The sequence below is a fragment of the Rattus norvegicus genome, chromosome 4, assembly GCF_021556685.1.
Source record: "Rattus norvegicus strain SHRSP/BbbUtx chromosome 4, alternate assembly SHRSP_T2T, whole genome shotgun sequence".
Taxonomy (NCBI): Eukaryota; Metazoa; Chordata; class Mammalia; order Rodentia; family Muridae; genus Rattus; species Rattus norvegicus.
This window is the reverse complement of record NC_141537.1, coordinates 125,505,296-125,523,480: the sequence shown is the minus strand read 5'-3', so window position 1 is coordinate 125,523,480 and position 18,185 is coordinate 125,505,296. Positions and strand designations below refer to the sequence as shown.

The 18,185-nt window shown below is 49.2% G+C and overlaps 2 protein-coding genes across 23 annotated transcripts in view; one reads left to right on the top strand and one right to left on the bottom strand.

Moving 5' to 3' along the window:
- Positions 1 to 8,350, top strand: part of Grip2 (glutamate receptor interacting protein 2) — an 85,121-nt gene extending 76,771 nt beyond the window's left edge. For all 10 annotated transcript variants that reach the window (XR_015685255.1, XR_015685252.1, XR_015685253.1 and 7 more), the window contains 3 exon segments: positions 3,756 to 3,899; positions 5,203 to 5,349; positions 6,241 to 8,350. Coding sequence is in view for 5 of the 10 variants with exons in the window: in XM_087655811.1 (XP_087511937.1) it covers positions 3,756 to 3,899; positions 5,203 to 5,349; positions 6,241 to 6,399 (450 nt within the window). In the remaining 5 variants the exon portion in view is untranslated.
- Positions 8,351 to 10,924: 2,574 nt separating this feature from the next.
- Positions 10,925 to 18,185, bottom strand: part of Slc6a6 (solute carrier family 6 member 6) — a 73,795-nt gene continuing 66,534 nt past the window's right edge. For 12 of the 13 annotated variants that reach the window (XR_015685339.1, XR_015685340.1, XM_087656314.1 and 9 more), the window contains 2 exons: positions 17,692 to 17,862; positions 10,925 to 15,166 (listed from right to left, as the gene is read on the bottom strand). Coding sequence is in view for 11 of the 13 variants with exons in the window: in XM_087656314.1 (XP_087512440.1) it covers positions 15,023 to 15,166; positions 17,692 to 17,862 (315 nt within the window). In the remaining 2 variants the exon portion in view is untranslated. 13 annotated transcript variants of the gene reach the window in all.

Sequence of the window (18,185 nt, the reverse complement as noted above, 5' to 3'; positions counted from 1 at the left end):
GGAACCTGGAGGCAGGAGCTGATGGTAAGGCTATGGAAGAGCTCTGTTTGTTCCTCATGGCTTGCCTAGTTTGCTTTTTTCACCCAGCCCAGGACTACCTACTCAAGGGTGGCCCCTTCTGTGATGAACTGGGACTCTCTCACATCAATCATCAAACAAGATGATGTCCATAGGCTTGCCCACAGTCCAGTCTGATGGGGGTATTTTCTCAACTAAAGTGCCATCTTCCCATGACTCGAGCTTGTAGCAAGTACAGGGGTTTTAACTAATTGCTTTCTTTAATCTTCTTCCACTGCATCAAGCCTCCCCTTGGCTGTATTTATTCCAATGTTTAACTTGCTTCCTAAAAATTTTGTTTCAATTTCTACACCTTTTATTTCCCTGACACTCCTCTCTGCTTTTCACATCTTGAGGTTTTTCTTTCTTAAGGTCTTTTACTTTTTAGCTTCTTACTTTTCTAGATGTTTTAGACAGACTTAAAGTTTCACTGGCATTTTCTATTAGTTCCAACCCCAAGGGTGCAAGTTTGCCTATCTGCTGGGTCTATGGTCAAAGTGTGGGTTCACCTATCTGTTACCTTTACCATCATGGTTTGGATACACCTATCTGCTGGGTCTATGGTCAGGTTGGCAATCCAACTTCATTGCTGCAGCTACTCTAGCTGCAGTTACCCAAGGCTCTGTGCTCTGTGGTACTGGAGAGTCTCTGAACTAGCAAGACCTTGAAATTCACTAGTTTCAAAGGTTTGGAACATTGCATTCTCAGCTCCATGTTTCTGCAGTACTGAGGAAGGTGTAGGTCCATGTTTCTGCAGAGGTGAAGTCACCACAAGTCCCCTAACCCATGCCCTGCCATGACCAGTCCCTTCTGCACCCATGTGCTGGCAAACAGACTCTTTTTTTGGTCCCACCCAGCAGTGAGAAGATACACCATTTCTCTGCTTTAAGACAGCATTTTTTCCTGAGTGGTACCCAGCTGCTAACATACATTTCAGACCCATTATCTTTCTTGAGCTTCTGAATTCCATAAATAAATGGTCCCTTCTACTCACACCTGCCTTCAAAGTTTTCATTCTTAATTTCAAAAAATGTTTAAGTTATCTAAGTCTCTCTGTGGCTGGATGAAAATGTGAGATACCTCTATCATCTCAGTCTAAGTATTACCTGAATGTTCTAAGGCTCCAAGGTGGTGTGTGTGTGTGTGTGTGTGTGTGTGTGTGTGTGTGTGCATGCGCACGCGCATGCACACATGTATGTGTGGTATGTATATATATATGTGTGAGGTGTGTGTGCATGTGTATAGGTGTATGTGTGTATGGTGTGTGGGTGCACATGTATGTGTGGTGTGTGTATATATGTGGGGGGTGTTCATGTGTGTGTGCATGTGTGTGCATGTATGTATGCTGTGTGTACATGTGTGTGTGTCTGTGTATGTGTCTGTGTGTGTCCACATGTGTGTGTGTATATATGTGTGTGAGGTGTGTGGCATGTGTATAGGTGTACATGTATGTGGTATATGTGTGCACATGTATGTGTGGTGTGTGTATATATGTGTGGAGGTGTGTGTGCATGTGTATAGGTGTACATGTGTGTGGTGTGTGTGCACATGTATGTGTGGTGTGTGTATATATGTGTGTGCGGTGTGTGTGTTCATGTGTGTGCGCATGTATGTGCATGTATGTATGCTGTGTGTGCATGTGTGTGTGTCTGTATGTGTCTGTGTGTGTACACATGTATGTGTATATATGTGTGTGAGGTGTGTGTGCATGTGTATAGGTGTACATGTATGTGGTATGTGTGTGCGCATGTATGTGTGTTGTGTATCTGTGTGTATTGTGCATGCATTGTGTGGGGTATGTGTGTGTGCATGTGCGTATGTATGAGTGCATGTGTTCGTGTGCGTATGTGTGTATGTGTATGCTGTGTGTGTGCACATGTGTGTGTTGTGTGTGTGTATGCATGTTGGTGTGTCTGTGTCTATGTGTGTGAGGCGGTAGAGAACAAGCCCTTGCATTCATTGTCAGAAGTCAGGCAACTTTATTAATTTCTCTCCACCTTGTTTTTTCTTAAATATTTGTTTATTTGCCAGGCATAGTGGCATACGCCTTCAGTTCCAGCACTTGGGAAGCAGGGGCAGGCCGATCCCTGAGTTTGAGGCCAGCCTGTCCTACAGAGTGAATTTCAAGACAGTCAGGGCTACATAGAGAAACCCTGTCTCAAAAACTCACAAAAACAAAATTTGTTTATTTTTATATGTATGAGAGTTTTACGTGTGTGTGTGTGTGTGTGTGTGTGTGTGTGTGTGTGTGTGCGCGTGCCCTACATATATGTAGTTACCACAGAGGCCAGAAAACTCCTTTAACTGGAGTTACATAGGTTGTGAATGCCCTGGGGGTGATGGAAACTGAATCCAGGTCTTCTGCAAGAGCAGCCAGCACTCTTAACCACTGAGCATCTCTCCAACCCTATCACCTCCTAGTTAGTGATAGGGTCTATTGCTGAACCTGGGACTTACCATTTTGGGTAGACTATCTAGCCAGTGAGCCCCAGAGACCAACATTCCCATCCTCCTTGTAGCTCTAGGGCTTTGTCTTCACACAGGTTTTGGGGAGCCTTGGGTTCTCAGCTCCCCATGCTGTGCACACAACCTTCCCCATCGAGCTGCCACCTAAGCTCTCGACTCTCTAATGACTCGTATCCCAAGATGTCAAGTCTCTGGTCTTTCCTAGTGGACCCTAGCTCTCCAGGAGGTGAGAACTAGGAAGAGATGTGCAGAAGGCCCCTACATCCACTCCACCAAGGTTCTCCCCCTGGGGCCTACCTCCCTCCTCCTCTCCTTCCAAACAGCCTTACTGGCCCTAAGACATTCGCTTTCCTAGTCTACCTTGCATTTGGAAGATCATCAGTGCCAAGCAGAATTACACACCAGAGTGGAAACTCAGACACCGTGATGGGCATGGAGAGAAATGTCTAGACTGGGGAGGTACCTGTGTGCCCAGGAAGCTGAGTATCACAATGGAAGGGGTTTACCCTCCCACTTCGGCACCTCTCTGTCCCCACCCACTGCCCCAGCCCATCCATCCCACAGTCCTGCTCCTTTCTCACCTCCATCTTTGTCCAGGTGACCCTTCCTTTGACTTTTGCTTGGCAACTCCACGGTCCCATCATGTCCTTCCTGGCTACTGTTTCCAGAGTCACCCTGTTGTCACCATGGGATAAAAAGTTACATACTCACTATAAGCTGCTGGGTGCTGTAAGACCCTTACCCTCCAGGCTTTCCCATGGTCCCTCTTTGCTGTGTCCCCTCTGTCCGGGGCACTCTTGTCTTCCCTTCCTGTTCTTTGAGATCTCGGCTCTGGAGGCATCATTGACTTTTCTCTGTGTCCTCGACTCTCGCTTCCCATGCGCCTTGCTGATACGAGCCGAGGCACAGAACCCTAACTGTGGAGTCAGCTTGAGTTCAGATTCTCTCACTAAACCTATTTGTCTTTAAAAACAGAAATGGCTCAGTACTACAGAAACAGGAGATAACTTAAACTTGTAATTGTAGAGAACTGAGCCTAGCACAGAGCAGATGTTAATCTGTCACTGACCTCCTCCCCAGGAGGCTCTTATTCTGATCCTGTGATTGGTCAAGGACCCTGAGGACAGGCACCTCATCCTCATCCCCTGTGTTCACCCCGTGATGTAGTGCCTGCCTGACAGAGCCAGATGGAGTAAGTATATGGCACCTGAGTGACAACCATGTCCCCACAGGCTTCCATCATGACAGGCACTGTACAGTCGGTAGCTGTGGATGGCAGGCCTGGCTCTCGGCCCTGGCGCCAGAGCCGGGAAGTCGGAACATCCCCGGAAGACCTGCAGGAGCTGCTGTTGCCAACGCCCCTGGAGATGCACAGGGTTGGTGTTGGGGGCCATAAGCAAGCATGAAGTATGGGCACTGGGAGCCTGGTACCAGGAGGACTTTACCTGCTTGGGATGCCAAGGGCCCTACCCCTTGTTGGGCTTTATTATCTCTCGCCATAAAACAGGGACTTAGGGACTGGAAAATGAGCTAAGAGAAGTGCTGCTCTTTCAGGGGACCCAGATTTGATTCCTGAGAAACCATCCCTTCTTCAGGCTTCCAGTAGCATCAGGCACACAAGGGGTGCACAGAAAGACGTGCAGATAAAACATCAAACACATAAAATAATAAAAATTTAAAAACCAAACAAATAACAACTAACATACCCAGGAGGTTTTATTCCATTAGGTTTTCTGTAACTCTCACTGTGTGAGTAATTGCACCCCAAACCTGCACACAGACACACCTGTGATACGCATTTTCCAGCAAACTTTTATTCCTATGTGCATGTGTGCACAAGAATATGTATATTGTATACACACATCTATGCACACATGTTAAAGTTGCATTACACCTATGGATACGTGGGTTTGTACAGTTAGCCCTCCCTATCTACAGGTTCCGAATTCAGCCCACCAACTACAGATGAGAAGTATTTGGGGGGGAAAGCTGGACATCATGGTACAGGTCTTTAATTCCAGCAGTTGGGAGGCAGAGGCCAGTGGATCTCTGAGTTAAAGGCCAGGCTGGTCTATACAGCAAGTTCCAGGCCAGCTCTACATAACAAGACCTTATCCCCCCAAAAAAAGTACTCTAGGGAAAAAAATTTGTACTGATCATGGACTGACATTGACTTTGGACTTTGTTCTGGGAATGGTGCAAGGCAAGTCATCCGTATAGCACCAGTGGCTGGGTTTCGGAGGCTTTCTGGGGATGTCTTGAGCACATGGACAGGTTCTGTGCAGATCCTACGTCAGTGAGCATCTGCAGATTTGGGCATCCTCACAGTGTCCAGGAGCTGATACCCTACAAATACCAAACAGCCACTTAGCAGGCTACTGTAGGTAGATGATGGAGCTCACTTTCCCGCCACCACTTGTATCTCTTGCACCCATATGAGGACCAAGGCATCAGGGCACATGCCAAGTCCAGAGTTTTTCCCAGGGTGGTGACCCCATTCTAAGGAACCCCTTAGGTCTCTGGGATCTTCAGACTGCACATTGCAAGGTGAATGCCATAAGGCACAGGATACTCAACAGGCTGCTGAGGACAGCCTGGAGTATGGCCAGTCAGCAGGGTGGGCCTGAATCCCAAGGACATAATGGAGGTTAGCTCAAAGGTCACCCGTCCTGTCCCCAGGTGACCCTGCACAAAGACCCGGTGAGGAACGACTTTGGTTTCAGTGTCTCAGATGGCCTCCTGGAGAAGGGTGTCTATGTCCACACTGTGCGCATTGATGGGCCAGCTCAGCACGGAGGCCTGCAGCCCTTTGACCGTCTCCTGCAGGTAACTCAGAGGACCCCCAGAGTCAGGTAACTCAGAGGGCCCCCAACACTGGCCCAGGGACAGAGCCCTATTGTGTAAGCGTGCATGGAAAGGCCAGTGGAATGAGTCAGGTGAGGCTGTTCCCATCAGAGCTGAGATTCCATTGGCTATCGACCCTTTGATTGATGGAGGGCCTGCCTGTCTAGTTAACTGTCCCTCTGAGACACGTGACCTCCTTAGGCTCCATAAAATCACCTTCCTTTTCTGCCTTCTCTCCAAAACATTATATAACAGATCCCTTCCCAACCCCTTGGCCAGAACTAGTCATGTGACCTAGCAAAAAGGGATGCTGGGAAAGAAAGCTTTGCCTAACTTAGCCCCCCTACACTGCCCTTCCCTTGCTGGAGCCACTTTTGTTCCTTTGTTGTATTTGTTCTAAATGTACCTAATTTTTGTTTTCTCCTATTTCTGGGTGGGTGCAGGACTTCATTTCAGGAAAATCACAGTTTTGATTTATCAATGAAAAACACAGCTCTGCCTCAAAGGGAACAAGAGTTCACTCTGGAGCCATTAGTGATTGAAATCAATATATTTGTTTATAAAAAATGGTGGATATATCAGGTAGGCTGGTTACAGCAAGTCAGAAATACATGCTTTAGGCCTCAGATGCCATCTGATGCCATTCTTAGTTTTGGGGGGTTAGTGGAAGCTAGTGGTCACTTGATCATTGAAAGGATGTTAGGTCAAACATAGGGTAGACAGGAACGATTCTCCAGTGGGAGCTCGATAACCTTCAAGCTTCGGTCCTGGAATATTCCGGCCTCTCTCCAACTCTAGTCAGACTTATAGGTGCATCTTCTTTCCAGAACTTTCATTCACGGGGACTCTGTCCCTCGGTTGTGCACTGTGTAGGTCAACCATGTTCGCACTCGGGACTTCGATTGCTGTCTGGCCGTTCCACTCCTGGCAGAGGCTGGGGACATCCTTGAGCTGGTGGTCAGCCGAAACCCTCTGGCACAGAGCCGCAGGACACCAGGAGCACCGGGCCCCAGTAGTCCCCAGATGATCTGAGGTCATTATGTAAGTCAGCTGGCGGAGTGCCCCCAGTCATCGACTTATGGCCTGCAGATTTCACATCCGGTAGAGTGGCATCTTCAAGTTGGGTCTTCAGGATGCTCAGAGAACCCCACAGGAAAGGGGTCATCCCTGCTGCTCAGCTAGGAGAGCCCAGCTCCCTGTGCAGTCATCTCAGAGCAGCGAACAGAGTGGGGACGGCCCAGCTCCGTGTGGTAACTGGACTGAGCTGCCAGTATTTCCCATCCTGGGAAGTTAATAAGCTGTAGGTCGACAATTCTGCTCTGTGGAAAGAGGCATTTGGCGACCCAGCTGTTCAGATGGTACCCAGTGCACAGGGACCCTGCCACCGGGAAAGATATGGCACAAGAACAGTGTCCTCCCTTCTCCCAAATGGTGGTGTTTTGAGAGCCTCCAGCACCTAGTGACCATACTGAGGAACCCCAATTAGGGACAATCTAGGGTGCCAGAGAATGCTTGCCCCTTCCTTTGGGTTGGTCTTTCAATTATTTCACGGGTGATTCTGAACCTCAGAGCAGAACTGTGGCCATCAACCCTCCTGTCCCACAAAACCTTAGCCCAAGTCCTTGCCCAGAGGAGGGCACAGCTCGGGTCAAACGGTCCAGGAGCATCCACACACCTGCCATTCCAGCACATATGGTAAACCTTGGGAAGAGACTGAGCCACAGTTCTGCCCCTGACCCCATCAGAGGAAGAGAGGAAGAGGAAAGGAGCTGACATGGAGGGAGGTCAGCTGAAGGATGAGAGAGTGGCTAACTGGAGCAGTGTCCAAGGAGGCTATTCAAGGAGGTCCCCAGCATCCCTTAACTCTGGGCTCCTCCATCTCTGCTAAGCAGAACCCTTCCAGCTTCAAGCAAGACTCAAGACACTTCCTTCCCAGCAGTCTGAGCTGTTCTGGAGACTGGCTTCATGTTTGCCCAGCTTAAGGTCTCAAGGACCTGCGGGAAGCCTCCAACCCTGCCCTGTCACCCCTCTGTGCCCTTGAAGCTCACTGCTAGAAAGCACTCCCTGTTCAAGAGGACAGATGAGGTCCCAGAAGCCATTCTTTCCCCGTTCTCTTCTTGGCTGTATAACCTTGAGTAAAGCTGAAAAGACACAGGGCGAGCTCCAGCTGCCCACTAAGACACTTCAGCTCTCTGCTTTTCCTAGCTTCCCCCATATCCTGCCCTTCATGATGGCTTCCCCAGGGACCCTTCAGGCAACCCAGTGACTCTACTTTCACTGCCCCAGGGTAGAAAGATACTACCCACCCATCATGGGCACCAAACAAAGACCTTCAGCTTCACTAGCAGAGAAGTGACTCCTAGCCACCAGCTCACCTGATCCTGTGTGACCTTGGGCAGATGGCTCAGCCTCTGGATTTCTGGTGTGTGGCATAACTGACTGTACCCTGAAGGCCTCTTAGCTTGGGAAATCTGTGTTCCACTTAATGACTCCAGGCTCTGAAAATGCAACCCCTCGACCACTGCCCTCCCCTCGGGCTGAGGCTCTCCCATCCTCCCAGACGTATGCAACTAGGCCAAGCGGGTGGACCTCCTGGCTGTGGCCTGAGGCCTTCTCATATGCAATATACCCCCCTGGCTTCTCACAGGGGTGTTTGCCCCACACAACATCCCTAGCCCCCACCCCAGTGAGCATCCTGCCTGCCTATGCATTTTGGGTACCTCCCCTGTGACACCCACCCCCAGAGCTGTATTTTTCTCTGGCTAAGATTAGAACATATTCCTTGTAAAGTATTTTTCTATGCGGGTTTTCTTAGGGCTCCCAGGAAGCACCCAGCACACCCATGGCCCCACTGTACAGGTTGTTTCTGGTCTGTCTGGGGCCCACCTATAAATCTTTGTCCCACCAGGCATCACAGTGACTGGGGGGAGGTTGAGTGCTATTGGGGTGATTTTTTTTAAATAAAATTGGTTAAATGCACAAAGTAGGTTGTCTGCTTTATAAAAATAACAGGCTGGCAAGATTCAGCTTCTGTGTGAATCTTGTAGCCTCCCTGCTTCTTTTCATTCATTCATAAAGCGGTACATGGAGCTGAACAGATGACTCAGTGGTTAAGAGCTCTTGGTTCTCTCAAAGAGGACCTGGGTTTGGTTCCTAGAACCCACGTGGTGGCTTCACAACCTTCAGTAACTCCCATTTCCAGGAGCCTGACATCCTCTTCTGACCCCTGCAGGCATTAGGCGCACATGTGGTGCACATATATACACATAGGCAAAACATTCATACACGTAAGATGAAACAAATCTTTAAGCAAAAGATACTGGCCCATTTTGAGGGTTGGAGAGATGGTTTAGTGCTCTTCCAGAGGACCTGAGTTCAGTTCCCGGCACCCTTATTGGGCAGCTTACAACCACCCCTAACTCCAGCTCCCAACGGACACCCTCTTCTGGCCTCCATTAGCACTATGCTTACATGCACATACCCACCACTCACACACAATAAAAATAGATATTAAAAGAATCATCTACTGTACATCCTAGTGAAGACAGTGAGCTGGTCATAAAGCATCTTTTCAGTGTGCAGAAAGAACAGTGAAGAAGACACAGCCTGCTGGAGCAGAGTGGCCAGGCTGAGGAGAAGCCCAGGCAGGGCTTCTCTGAAGGAGTGATGGTTTAGGACAGAAGCCAGCCCTTCACAGACCTAGAGGAAGCATCCCAGGCAGGGGACGGAGGCACAAATGCAAAGCACCCGTGGTATAAATGAGTCTGGTAGGGTCTAGGACCCAGAGAGGTGGAGACACCCATCTTAGTTCCAGCAGCCAGGGAATCTTTGGTCTTGATGAAGGGAAATACCAAGTGGGTAGCCTGGAGGTCTAGCTGTTGCTCCCAAGTCTCAAGGACCCAGGGCAAAGTAAGTTCACGGATTCTGGGGTCCAGCGAACAGGGTCAAGCCTGTAGAATGGAGGAAGCTTACAGATCTAAAGGCAGATAGAAGCTGTTCCCTCTGGTGTCAGTGCACAGGGTCGAAGGCCAGCACCATCCACACACACAGTTTTGAGTACTTTGTAAGAACTGGTGGGATCCTCCTAGAAGCCTTCAGGTGAGGACTCCGTACACATTACAGAGGAGGAACCAAGGCTTCAGAAGGTTAAGTGATCTGCCCAAAGGCGTAAGGTAGTGTAGGGTGGAGTCAGGATCCAAACACAAGCCAGTGGCTGAGACACAAAGGGAGGGAAGTAGACACAAACCATCCAAAAGGCAGTAGAAACATGTTGGTGAGGTGCTCTTTTAACTTGACACTGTCTATGAAACCAGTCAGAGAAGACCTATAGTCCTCACCACCCCAGATCTGAGTGGGAAGTCTATGTACCCCAGAATAAAACCCTTGTCTGGGAGCTTCCTCTTAGCAGTTCTTACCTCTGTGGATGTAAGGAACATCCCATATATGAAAACCTGAAATCCAAAACACTCCAAAATCTGAACCTGGGAGCATTGATATCCCAACACAGTGGATAATTCACACCAGAAATTATGTTAACAACCGAGCCAAGACAAAGGAGCTGTTAGACCTGAGGGAAAACCAATTCCATAACTGTCTGCTTAAAGCAAGCTATATTAGAACTGGCCAGTCAGCTGCTTCTTTGAAAGTCGGGATTTCAGAGAGCAGCCCAGGGTTCCAGAGAGCAGCAGCACCTCATTATCTTTTGAGGCCCCTTTTATGGGGAAGGATTAAGATTGACAAAAAAAAAAAGCTGTCAAGATAATATTCTGTTAGCACTTGAACAGAAGAGTGGGCGATGCAGGACTCAATGCTGCCTGTGAGAAGGGCAAGCATGTATCATGTGCAAGGGGACGCATCAAGGTATCTGGGAAGACACATTTTCATAAGCCAGGAGGGCAATCATACGCCACAGGTTCAGTTCAGCAAGCCAAAGAGGTCACAGTTCAACATAGGTTGAAAAACTTGGTGTTCAGCATACACTAGGTTTAGGAAACTGAACCTTAATCTTGTAATGTATGAAGACTTAGAACGTATAACAATGTAACTCCTCAACAATGTGGTTGGTTCCTACTTTGGTTTCACAGGATGGGACTATGGGGTGGGTGTGGCTGAGTCCAGGAAATAGGCTTGGCTGACAAGCATGAGGACCCAAGTTTGATCAATACCCATGTTAAAATGTTAAGCAGGACCTAGGGATCAGTTTAGTGGTTGGAAGCTCTTGCCGTCTTTCCAGGAGATTGGGTTTGGTTCCCTGCACGATTTATCTTCCAAGGGCTCTGATGCCCTCTTTTGGTCTCTGCGGGCACTGCATTCACATGCACAGACCAACACGGAAGGCCAGGTGCAACAACAGTTCTTGTAATCTCATAGCTGGGGAGAAGACACAGGTGAGTCCCTGGGACTCCTAGGCCAGCCCTAAGCTAATGTCTGAAAAAAAAAAATCAAGGTCAGGAAATGCTCTCCAGCCCCAGTGAAATTCCTTTATAAACTGTAAAGTGCCTGCCACTTTAGAGTTGTAGAGGTGAACCCAGTCATTCCGAAACACACCAGACATTCGTGAATTTTAAAAAGGAAATGTTTATTGTTGTGTTACAAGGTGATTATAAACTCCTCTAAAAAAAGCAAAGATGGATTTAAAATATCAATATACATATTCATCTAAAAAGCAAAAGAGAAAAAAAAAACCGAAACCCTGCAAAATGCGGGGTCGCCGTAATTAAACATACACAGAGCTTGTATACTGCAAGACAGGTCACACACCAAGGATCCTTCAAACACAAACGCTCCTCCCCTTCTTGGTTGGTTTCAGGTTTTTGTGTGTGTGTGTGTGCGTGTGCATTTGTTTTTTTGTTTTTTGTTTTTTACAAAAGTTTAAAATATTTTAAAAATATTTTGAAGTTTTTAAAAAATGTCCTGATGAGCCAGACATATTTCTGAAGGAGGCAAAACCCACGTTCTCAGCTTTTCTCTTGTGCTAAATACAGTCACAGTTGTTAGGGATTGGAAAAATTGGTTTAAAAGAAATGTAACTACCATCTCATTTTGAAGCCAAATATCTAACAAGATGCTCTGTCCTTCGGGGAACATGCCAGAACATGCCTGCAATGACACCACCACCACCCCTCCTCCTCCTCCTCTTCCTCCTCCTCCTCCTCCTCTTCTTCCTCCTCCTCCTCCTCTTCCTCCTCTTCTTCCTCCTCTTCTTCCTCCTCCTCCTCCTCTTCCTCCTCTTCTTCCTCCTCTTCCTCCTCCTCCCAGAGAACACAGACAGCCAGTTTCCTGTGAAGGCCTGACTCTTGGGAGATCAGCATGGAGGAGGAGGGTAGGGAGCACTGCTCTGGCTTCTGGGACGGCCCTCTCCATCTTGGAGTATCTGGGCTTTGTTGTGTGTGTGGTTTGGGACTTGATGAAGGAGGGGTGTGCACACAGAGGTATTTACAGTGTCCATAGGGACAGGGGTATCAGGTTCCAGTGGGACTGTGAGGGGCCTTCTCTAAGGTGCCTTCCTGGCTTACGTCTGCATCTTGGAGAGAGAAACTGGGCTGGCACCTGTTCGACTGCTTGCTAGAGCATTGCCCCGTCCAGAGGGGCGGGGCTGGAATGCTGTCGGCCATGGTAGTGACACCCTGTGATAGAGAAAGCCCCTTCCTGTGCGGAGGGGGCACATGCTGCTTTCTCCTCATGCTTTGCCATGGTCTGCATAGCTTTCCTCTCAGGCTACTTCCTGCATAGCCTTGGGCTACATGGAGGTCAAAGGCCTGCCCATACACCCTGGCTAAGGCTCTTCACATTAGCAGTGTCTTTGGCCCTCAGTTTCCTGTGGTACAATTTGAGGGGAGGGTGTATCAATTCCTAGTTCCCGAAGGCTTCAAAGGAGGAAGGAAGGAAGGAAGGAAGGAAGGAAGGAAGGAAGGAAGGAAGGAAGGAAGGAAGGGTAGCATGGGGCTGGGGTGAGCAGGACAGTAAGGACGGGCACAAGTGGGTATTGCTCTCTGCTCCATGAATACGGGACAGGGGCTTTCATCAGCTCTGGCCTTTGGTTGACAGAGAAGGCTTGACAGTTTACTTAGACAATGCCCTGGCCCTGCCTTCCGTCTACCATGTCTTGAGAGCCTGGAGCTACAAAGAACTCAAATGTCCAGTTCCACTTAGCTCACGGTTTAAGTCCCACGCTAGGCCTATTCTCCTGTTTACAAAGTGCCTTGGATCGGGCCCTCTGGGACAGTCCACAGTGCCCAGTAGGGATCCTCCACTAGGGAGATAACAGAACTCCTAGGACCAAATAACATCTCCCAGGAGAGTTCTCCTGGGCCCACTGAAGGTCCTCATCTAAACCTGGCAATGTTCCTGGCTTCCTGTCTACTTCTGACAGGCAGGGCAGGATCTGGCCTGTTCCAGGCAAGGGCTGGTTGGCCAACAGCTTAGCCCTCTCTCCAAGAGGCAGGTGGACCAGAGTCACGAGCTCTACTTCAAAATGTTACTTACATGCAGACATGAAAAGACAAGTGTCACGACAAGAGTTATCAGGGCCAGGGACTGGGTGGGAGTGGTGAGTATTGAAGACAGGTGAGGGGACACTGTCAGGGAGTGGGCTCTGGAGGTGGCTGGCCTTCCATCCAGGCAGTGCCTGGGGACTTGGCCCGCTGTGTCTTTGGTCTAGAATTTGATCTGGGAATGATTAAAAAGGCCATTCTCAGGCCATTTCCAGAATGGTGTCATTTGTCTGCCAACCCAAAATACTGAAGGCTCGCCAGAGGGGCGTGCCCGATAGGGGTTGGCGGTAGGGTAGACGGGCATGACCACAGATGTTGCCACAGCTGGACGAGCCCCCTCTCCCTTACACTTCACCTATCTTTCAATCACCCACAGTGGTTACTTTTAAGGTTCCATAGAACAAAAGAAAACAGGGTACATTACAAGTCGGTAAAATCAGGGAAGGAGAAACTCCAACACTCAAAATAACACAAGCGCAACCAGAAATACACAGGACAACAGGAACACGGTACAATCATGGGTGGCTGAGTCAACAGCCACTGGAAGAGGATTAGAGGGTCACTTGGCAGAGTACATTGCTTTGGAGACAGAAAAATGTGTACATTTGTCAAAGAAGTTCAGGATGGCACAGTTGGGCCCAGTGGAGGCTGGGGTGAAGGTGTAGCGCCCTCTCCTGGTTCAGAAGGAAACAGCCCTGTCTGACATTGGGCAGCTCTAGAGTATTGACCTCATCTCTGTGGGGACAGCTTCAACCTACAAAACTTCCCTTTGTCCTCTCTCTGCAGTTCCCCGGGGGCCAACACCTGTCCAACAGCCAATGCAGTGGCTTGGAATCATCTGAGGTCACTACTAAGTTGGCTCTGTAATTGAACTCAGATCCGTTAAGATCCTGTGTCTACAGCCACTTGGAGCATTCCTTGTTGGGAACTAGATGGTTCTGGGGTAAGATCTTTAACAAGAGTTTGTCAAGAGGCAAGGAAGAAAAGTATCCTTATGAGGTACACTTGCCAGTCTGGGTTACACTCACCCTCCTGAGCTGCTAATATCATTTGGTCCACTGGCCTCTCCCCCTGGTCCTCACCAAAATACATTCTGCTTGGGGAATGCTCTGGTCACCACCTATCATGACTCCACTCAAATACAGCAGACACTTCCTGAGTGTGATCCCCACTCTGAAGCCCCATAGGCTCCTTGAACTGGCTTCAGGCAAACCATACTGAGTACTCAAGAAAGGACATGGTTTCTGCCGATGCCTGTAGAGTGTCCCAGACCCGAGCCCCATTCTCACCCGACATTCAGACGTCCCATTTCTGTCTCTAATACCCACGGTGGTTCAGACACTCCCACTGACTACCTACCCATTATTTCAAAGTAAAAGGGCAGGCATTTGGCCCTGGTACAACCACTTCAGTTGCTCTCAGATCAGTCCTTCATGCTGAGGGTGGGTCATTATTTTGGCATCTTTCTTGTTGACTGAGAAAGAGTGAGGGGTCTCCCCACGGCCCTGCTCTCTCCTGCCCCTCAAGTCTGTTCAGCTAGTCGGGGCTCCCTCTTCTCAGCTGTGTCCTTCCTCCTGAACCAGCTCAGAAGGGACTACACCTTTCTTGAAGATATATCCACCATCATAGGAAAATTCCACCCAGCATTTAGTATTATTTTTTTTTCCTCTTTTTCATTTGTTTTTGGGCAGAACTCTCTGCCAGCTATGTAAGCACCGAAGAATTGCTTTTGAAAAAAAAACAAAAAACAAAAAACGAGATCCGTTGCTGGCAAGACCAATTCAAGTGGCAAAGTGTATGACAGACTCTATATATAGTTATATGTTAAAAAAATACAAAGAAAAATTTACCAAGTTCCCATAAAATACATCAAAATCAATATGAAAGTCCATCCTCTCCCCCCAGGACATAGGCCCATGGGTTTTCTTTTTGTACAAAATAATCCCCCAAACAAAACAAAATACACATATACAGACACACACGAAACACACACACACACACACACACACACACACACACACACACACACACACAGAGTAACATTTTCTGTGACAATTAAAAAAAAAATCCTAGTACAAATATAAAGCTCTGTAAACCTGGTCCTAGGAGAATCTAAGGTTAGTAAACGGCAGGAAAGCGGCGCCGGTCACACAGCCCGGACCTCACATCATGGTCTCCACAATGACGTGACTGGGTTTCATGAGTGCACCGTTCATGAGGGTTGCTCTGGAGTGAAAGGGCGTAGCCCCTTCACGCTCCACAGCCCAGCGGTTGGGCTCCCTGGGGGTTATCAGGTATTTGATTCTCTGCAGAAGAAAGAGGAGGAGATTAGGAGCGGATTAGGGAGGGTCCTTCCCACCCACCTCCAGAACCCCCTAGGATACTTGCCATAAGGCATCTGGTCAACTGCCACCCTTTCTGGGCCTTTTGTGGGTTTTTTTTAAATGGGGGATGGTGGGATGGCACCCTATGTCCTACAGTGGTTTCCCCAGCCAGTATTCATGCTTACAGATGGGGCACACACATGACTTCCACAGGCAGATTTCTTTCCCCTAAGGAGTTGAGTCCTGTCTCTCCATGGTTTATTCTCCCTGCTTTCTCTGATTTCTGCTTCTACGTATCTTTTAGAGTTGGAAAACTGACCTAACCCCCATCTCTTTCAGCCCCTGTCCCCCCTAAAGAAGAAATTTGTACTTCTTGGCCTCCCAGAGCCTAAATGAGACAGTTCCTCACTGGGAGCTCCTTCTGAAGGGTTGGTCCTGGGAGGAGACTACAGGAGAATTCTCAGACACTCTAGCCATGGAGCCCAGGCCTCTCAGTGTGGTGACTGATCATGAACCTGGGGAGGGAAGAGCCCTAGCCCTCTCCAGGGACACTAGGAAGTCACCAGCAGAGTGGGAGTGGAACTTGGCTCCTACCTCCTGCCTCCTGCCCACTTCCTGCCGGGTGTCTGCTCAGACTGAAACCGGCCAGCAGTTTAAAAAAAGAAAACAAGAAAGGAACAAAAAGCCCTCCTAGGTATTTACATCCAACTATGGCAAATTACACCTGGGAGAGCTGCTAAAACCTGCATGTGCCAGGTCTAGTGTTCTCCCTGGCACTGTCAAGGGACTTGGGAGAAGCTGCTTATTTAAAAAGCGGCTTATTTCACTGGAGAATCCACATTTCCTCATTCTCAGGGGACATTGAGGAGGGACCAAACACAAGACCTGGTAACTCCAGGCCATGCCTCTCCCACAAACACCTGTGTTGCTTTGAGCAGGAAGACTCTTCCTCACTGACCTGGCCTGCCTGCTTGCTTTCAACCCTGCCCCCTTGACATTGGAACAATGGGGTCCAAAAGCAAAGTGGAAAAGTGTACCCACCACTGGCAGCCACCCCCGCTGTCTATTGGGAACCACAGCCTGGTCTGGAACTCTGGTTGGGTTGGAGATCCTGATATGCCTGCCACTTGCTACCTCACCATTAGGAGGGCACCAGGGCAGTTTGTGCTGCCAGAGGGGTTGTGGCTCACTCCAGCTGTGGGCAGACATCCTTACAACCTGTCCCTTTCTCCCCCAGCAGCTCACTCTGAACGGATCTGGACACACAGGTTAGATCAGCCTCTTAAAATGGGGCCTTAAGCCGGGCAGTGGGGTTTCTACCCATAATCCCAGCATTAGAGAGGCTAAGGCAGGAGAGAGCCAAGTGTTTGAGGCCAACCTGGACTTCAGTGAGTTTTAGGCCCCACAGTAACCACAACAACAGCAAAAACAAACAAACAACCACATACACACACAAAAAACATTCAGGCTTTCAATAGACCCTACCCCAACTTAGTGACTACTACAAAAACTATAACCAGAACATAGCTCTAAATACCCCTGAAAAGCCCAATTCATGTCTGGGTACGAATAACCTTCTAGGGTGACCTGAGTTGGCTCAGGGCACTAGGAGCCAGCTCAGGGGTTCAGAGCAGGCACTGTAGCTGCCTGTGTGTCTGGAGTCCACTGTTTCAGCACTAACAACAGAGATGGTTGCCTTGATTCTGGCTTAATGGTGGGAGAGCTGGGGTCCCAGTCCCACTCTAGGGAAGCTGTTGGTGCCCTGGCTCCTTCCTTGTCTCTTCTCCCCTCCTCTCCCAGCCAACACAGCCCCCTCCACAGGAGGAAGCCTGGGCCAGCTCAAGGGGGAGCCAGGGCCCCAGGACATCCTGGCTCCAGATATTTTTTGTAAGAGAATAAAAACAGCCCAAAATAAAACTGTGGGGCCTTGGAGCTGGCCCAGGTGCAAAGGTTAAAGGAGATTCTGAGAAAGGAATTTCGTGGAAAGAGCAGGGGACTGCCAGGCCTGGAAGCTCCCACATTGTGGGAAGAATTCCTAAGGGGGCTGGAGGAAGGGAGGGGGCGCCGTGAAGAGACGACAGTCAGAGAGGCTGGGAGCAGGGCAGAGGTGGTGGCACAGAGGGTGGCATGGTTGGGCAGTACTGGGCTTCCTCTCCAGAGTTTATCTCTTGCCCTGACTCAGAACAGAGATTCCCACAGCCTTTAACTGGCACATGAGGCCTCTGTCCCATCTCTAGCCTAGCAACTGACCCTCTGTACCCCACACCAGGACCATATTCTACCTCATACTGTATTGGGCACATTCCTCCTAAGTTCATGTCCCACTTTAAATGTCACCAAAAAGGTACCTGTCTGTGTGCCCACAGCATACTCCCTCCTTAGATCTACTGCCTTTCATGGGGTGCGAGAAAACCTGGCACTCGGAGAGGGTGAGTATCTTGTCTAACATCACACAGAAACTGACACTGACTGTCCTCCACCTCCCATCACCCATGCCCCATGCTCACCACGCGGAGCGGTCCCTCCGTCCGGCAGAGGAGGATGACAATGACCAAGGGGATACACACCATGGAGGAAAGGGCCAGGCCCCAGCCCAGCCCGATTGCCCAATCAGGGTACCGGTAGACTTTGTTGTAGGTCAGGGGTACATACTTGACGAGAGAGAAGATGAAACATCCCTGTGGAGAGACGGGGCAGTCAGAGGGTTCTAGGCATTTGAGAGCAGTGTGGACTTTATCTGGGGGCAGGGCCTCTCCTCTATCCTTACTATGGAGATGGGGTGGTATCATGCCTTATGGACCTCACTAGGGCAAATCGGCCAAGTCACTTGCTCATCCTTCCCTGGCTCCCCAGCATTTCTGACGCTGCAACCCTTTAGTTGTGGTGACCCCAACTATAAAATTACTCTTGTCACTACTTCATAACTGCAGTTGTCTGACTGTTGTGAATCATCCTGTAAATGTCTGCGCTTTCCAATGGTCTCAGGCAACCCCAGTGGAAG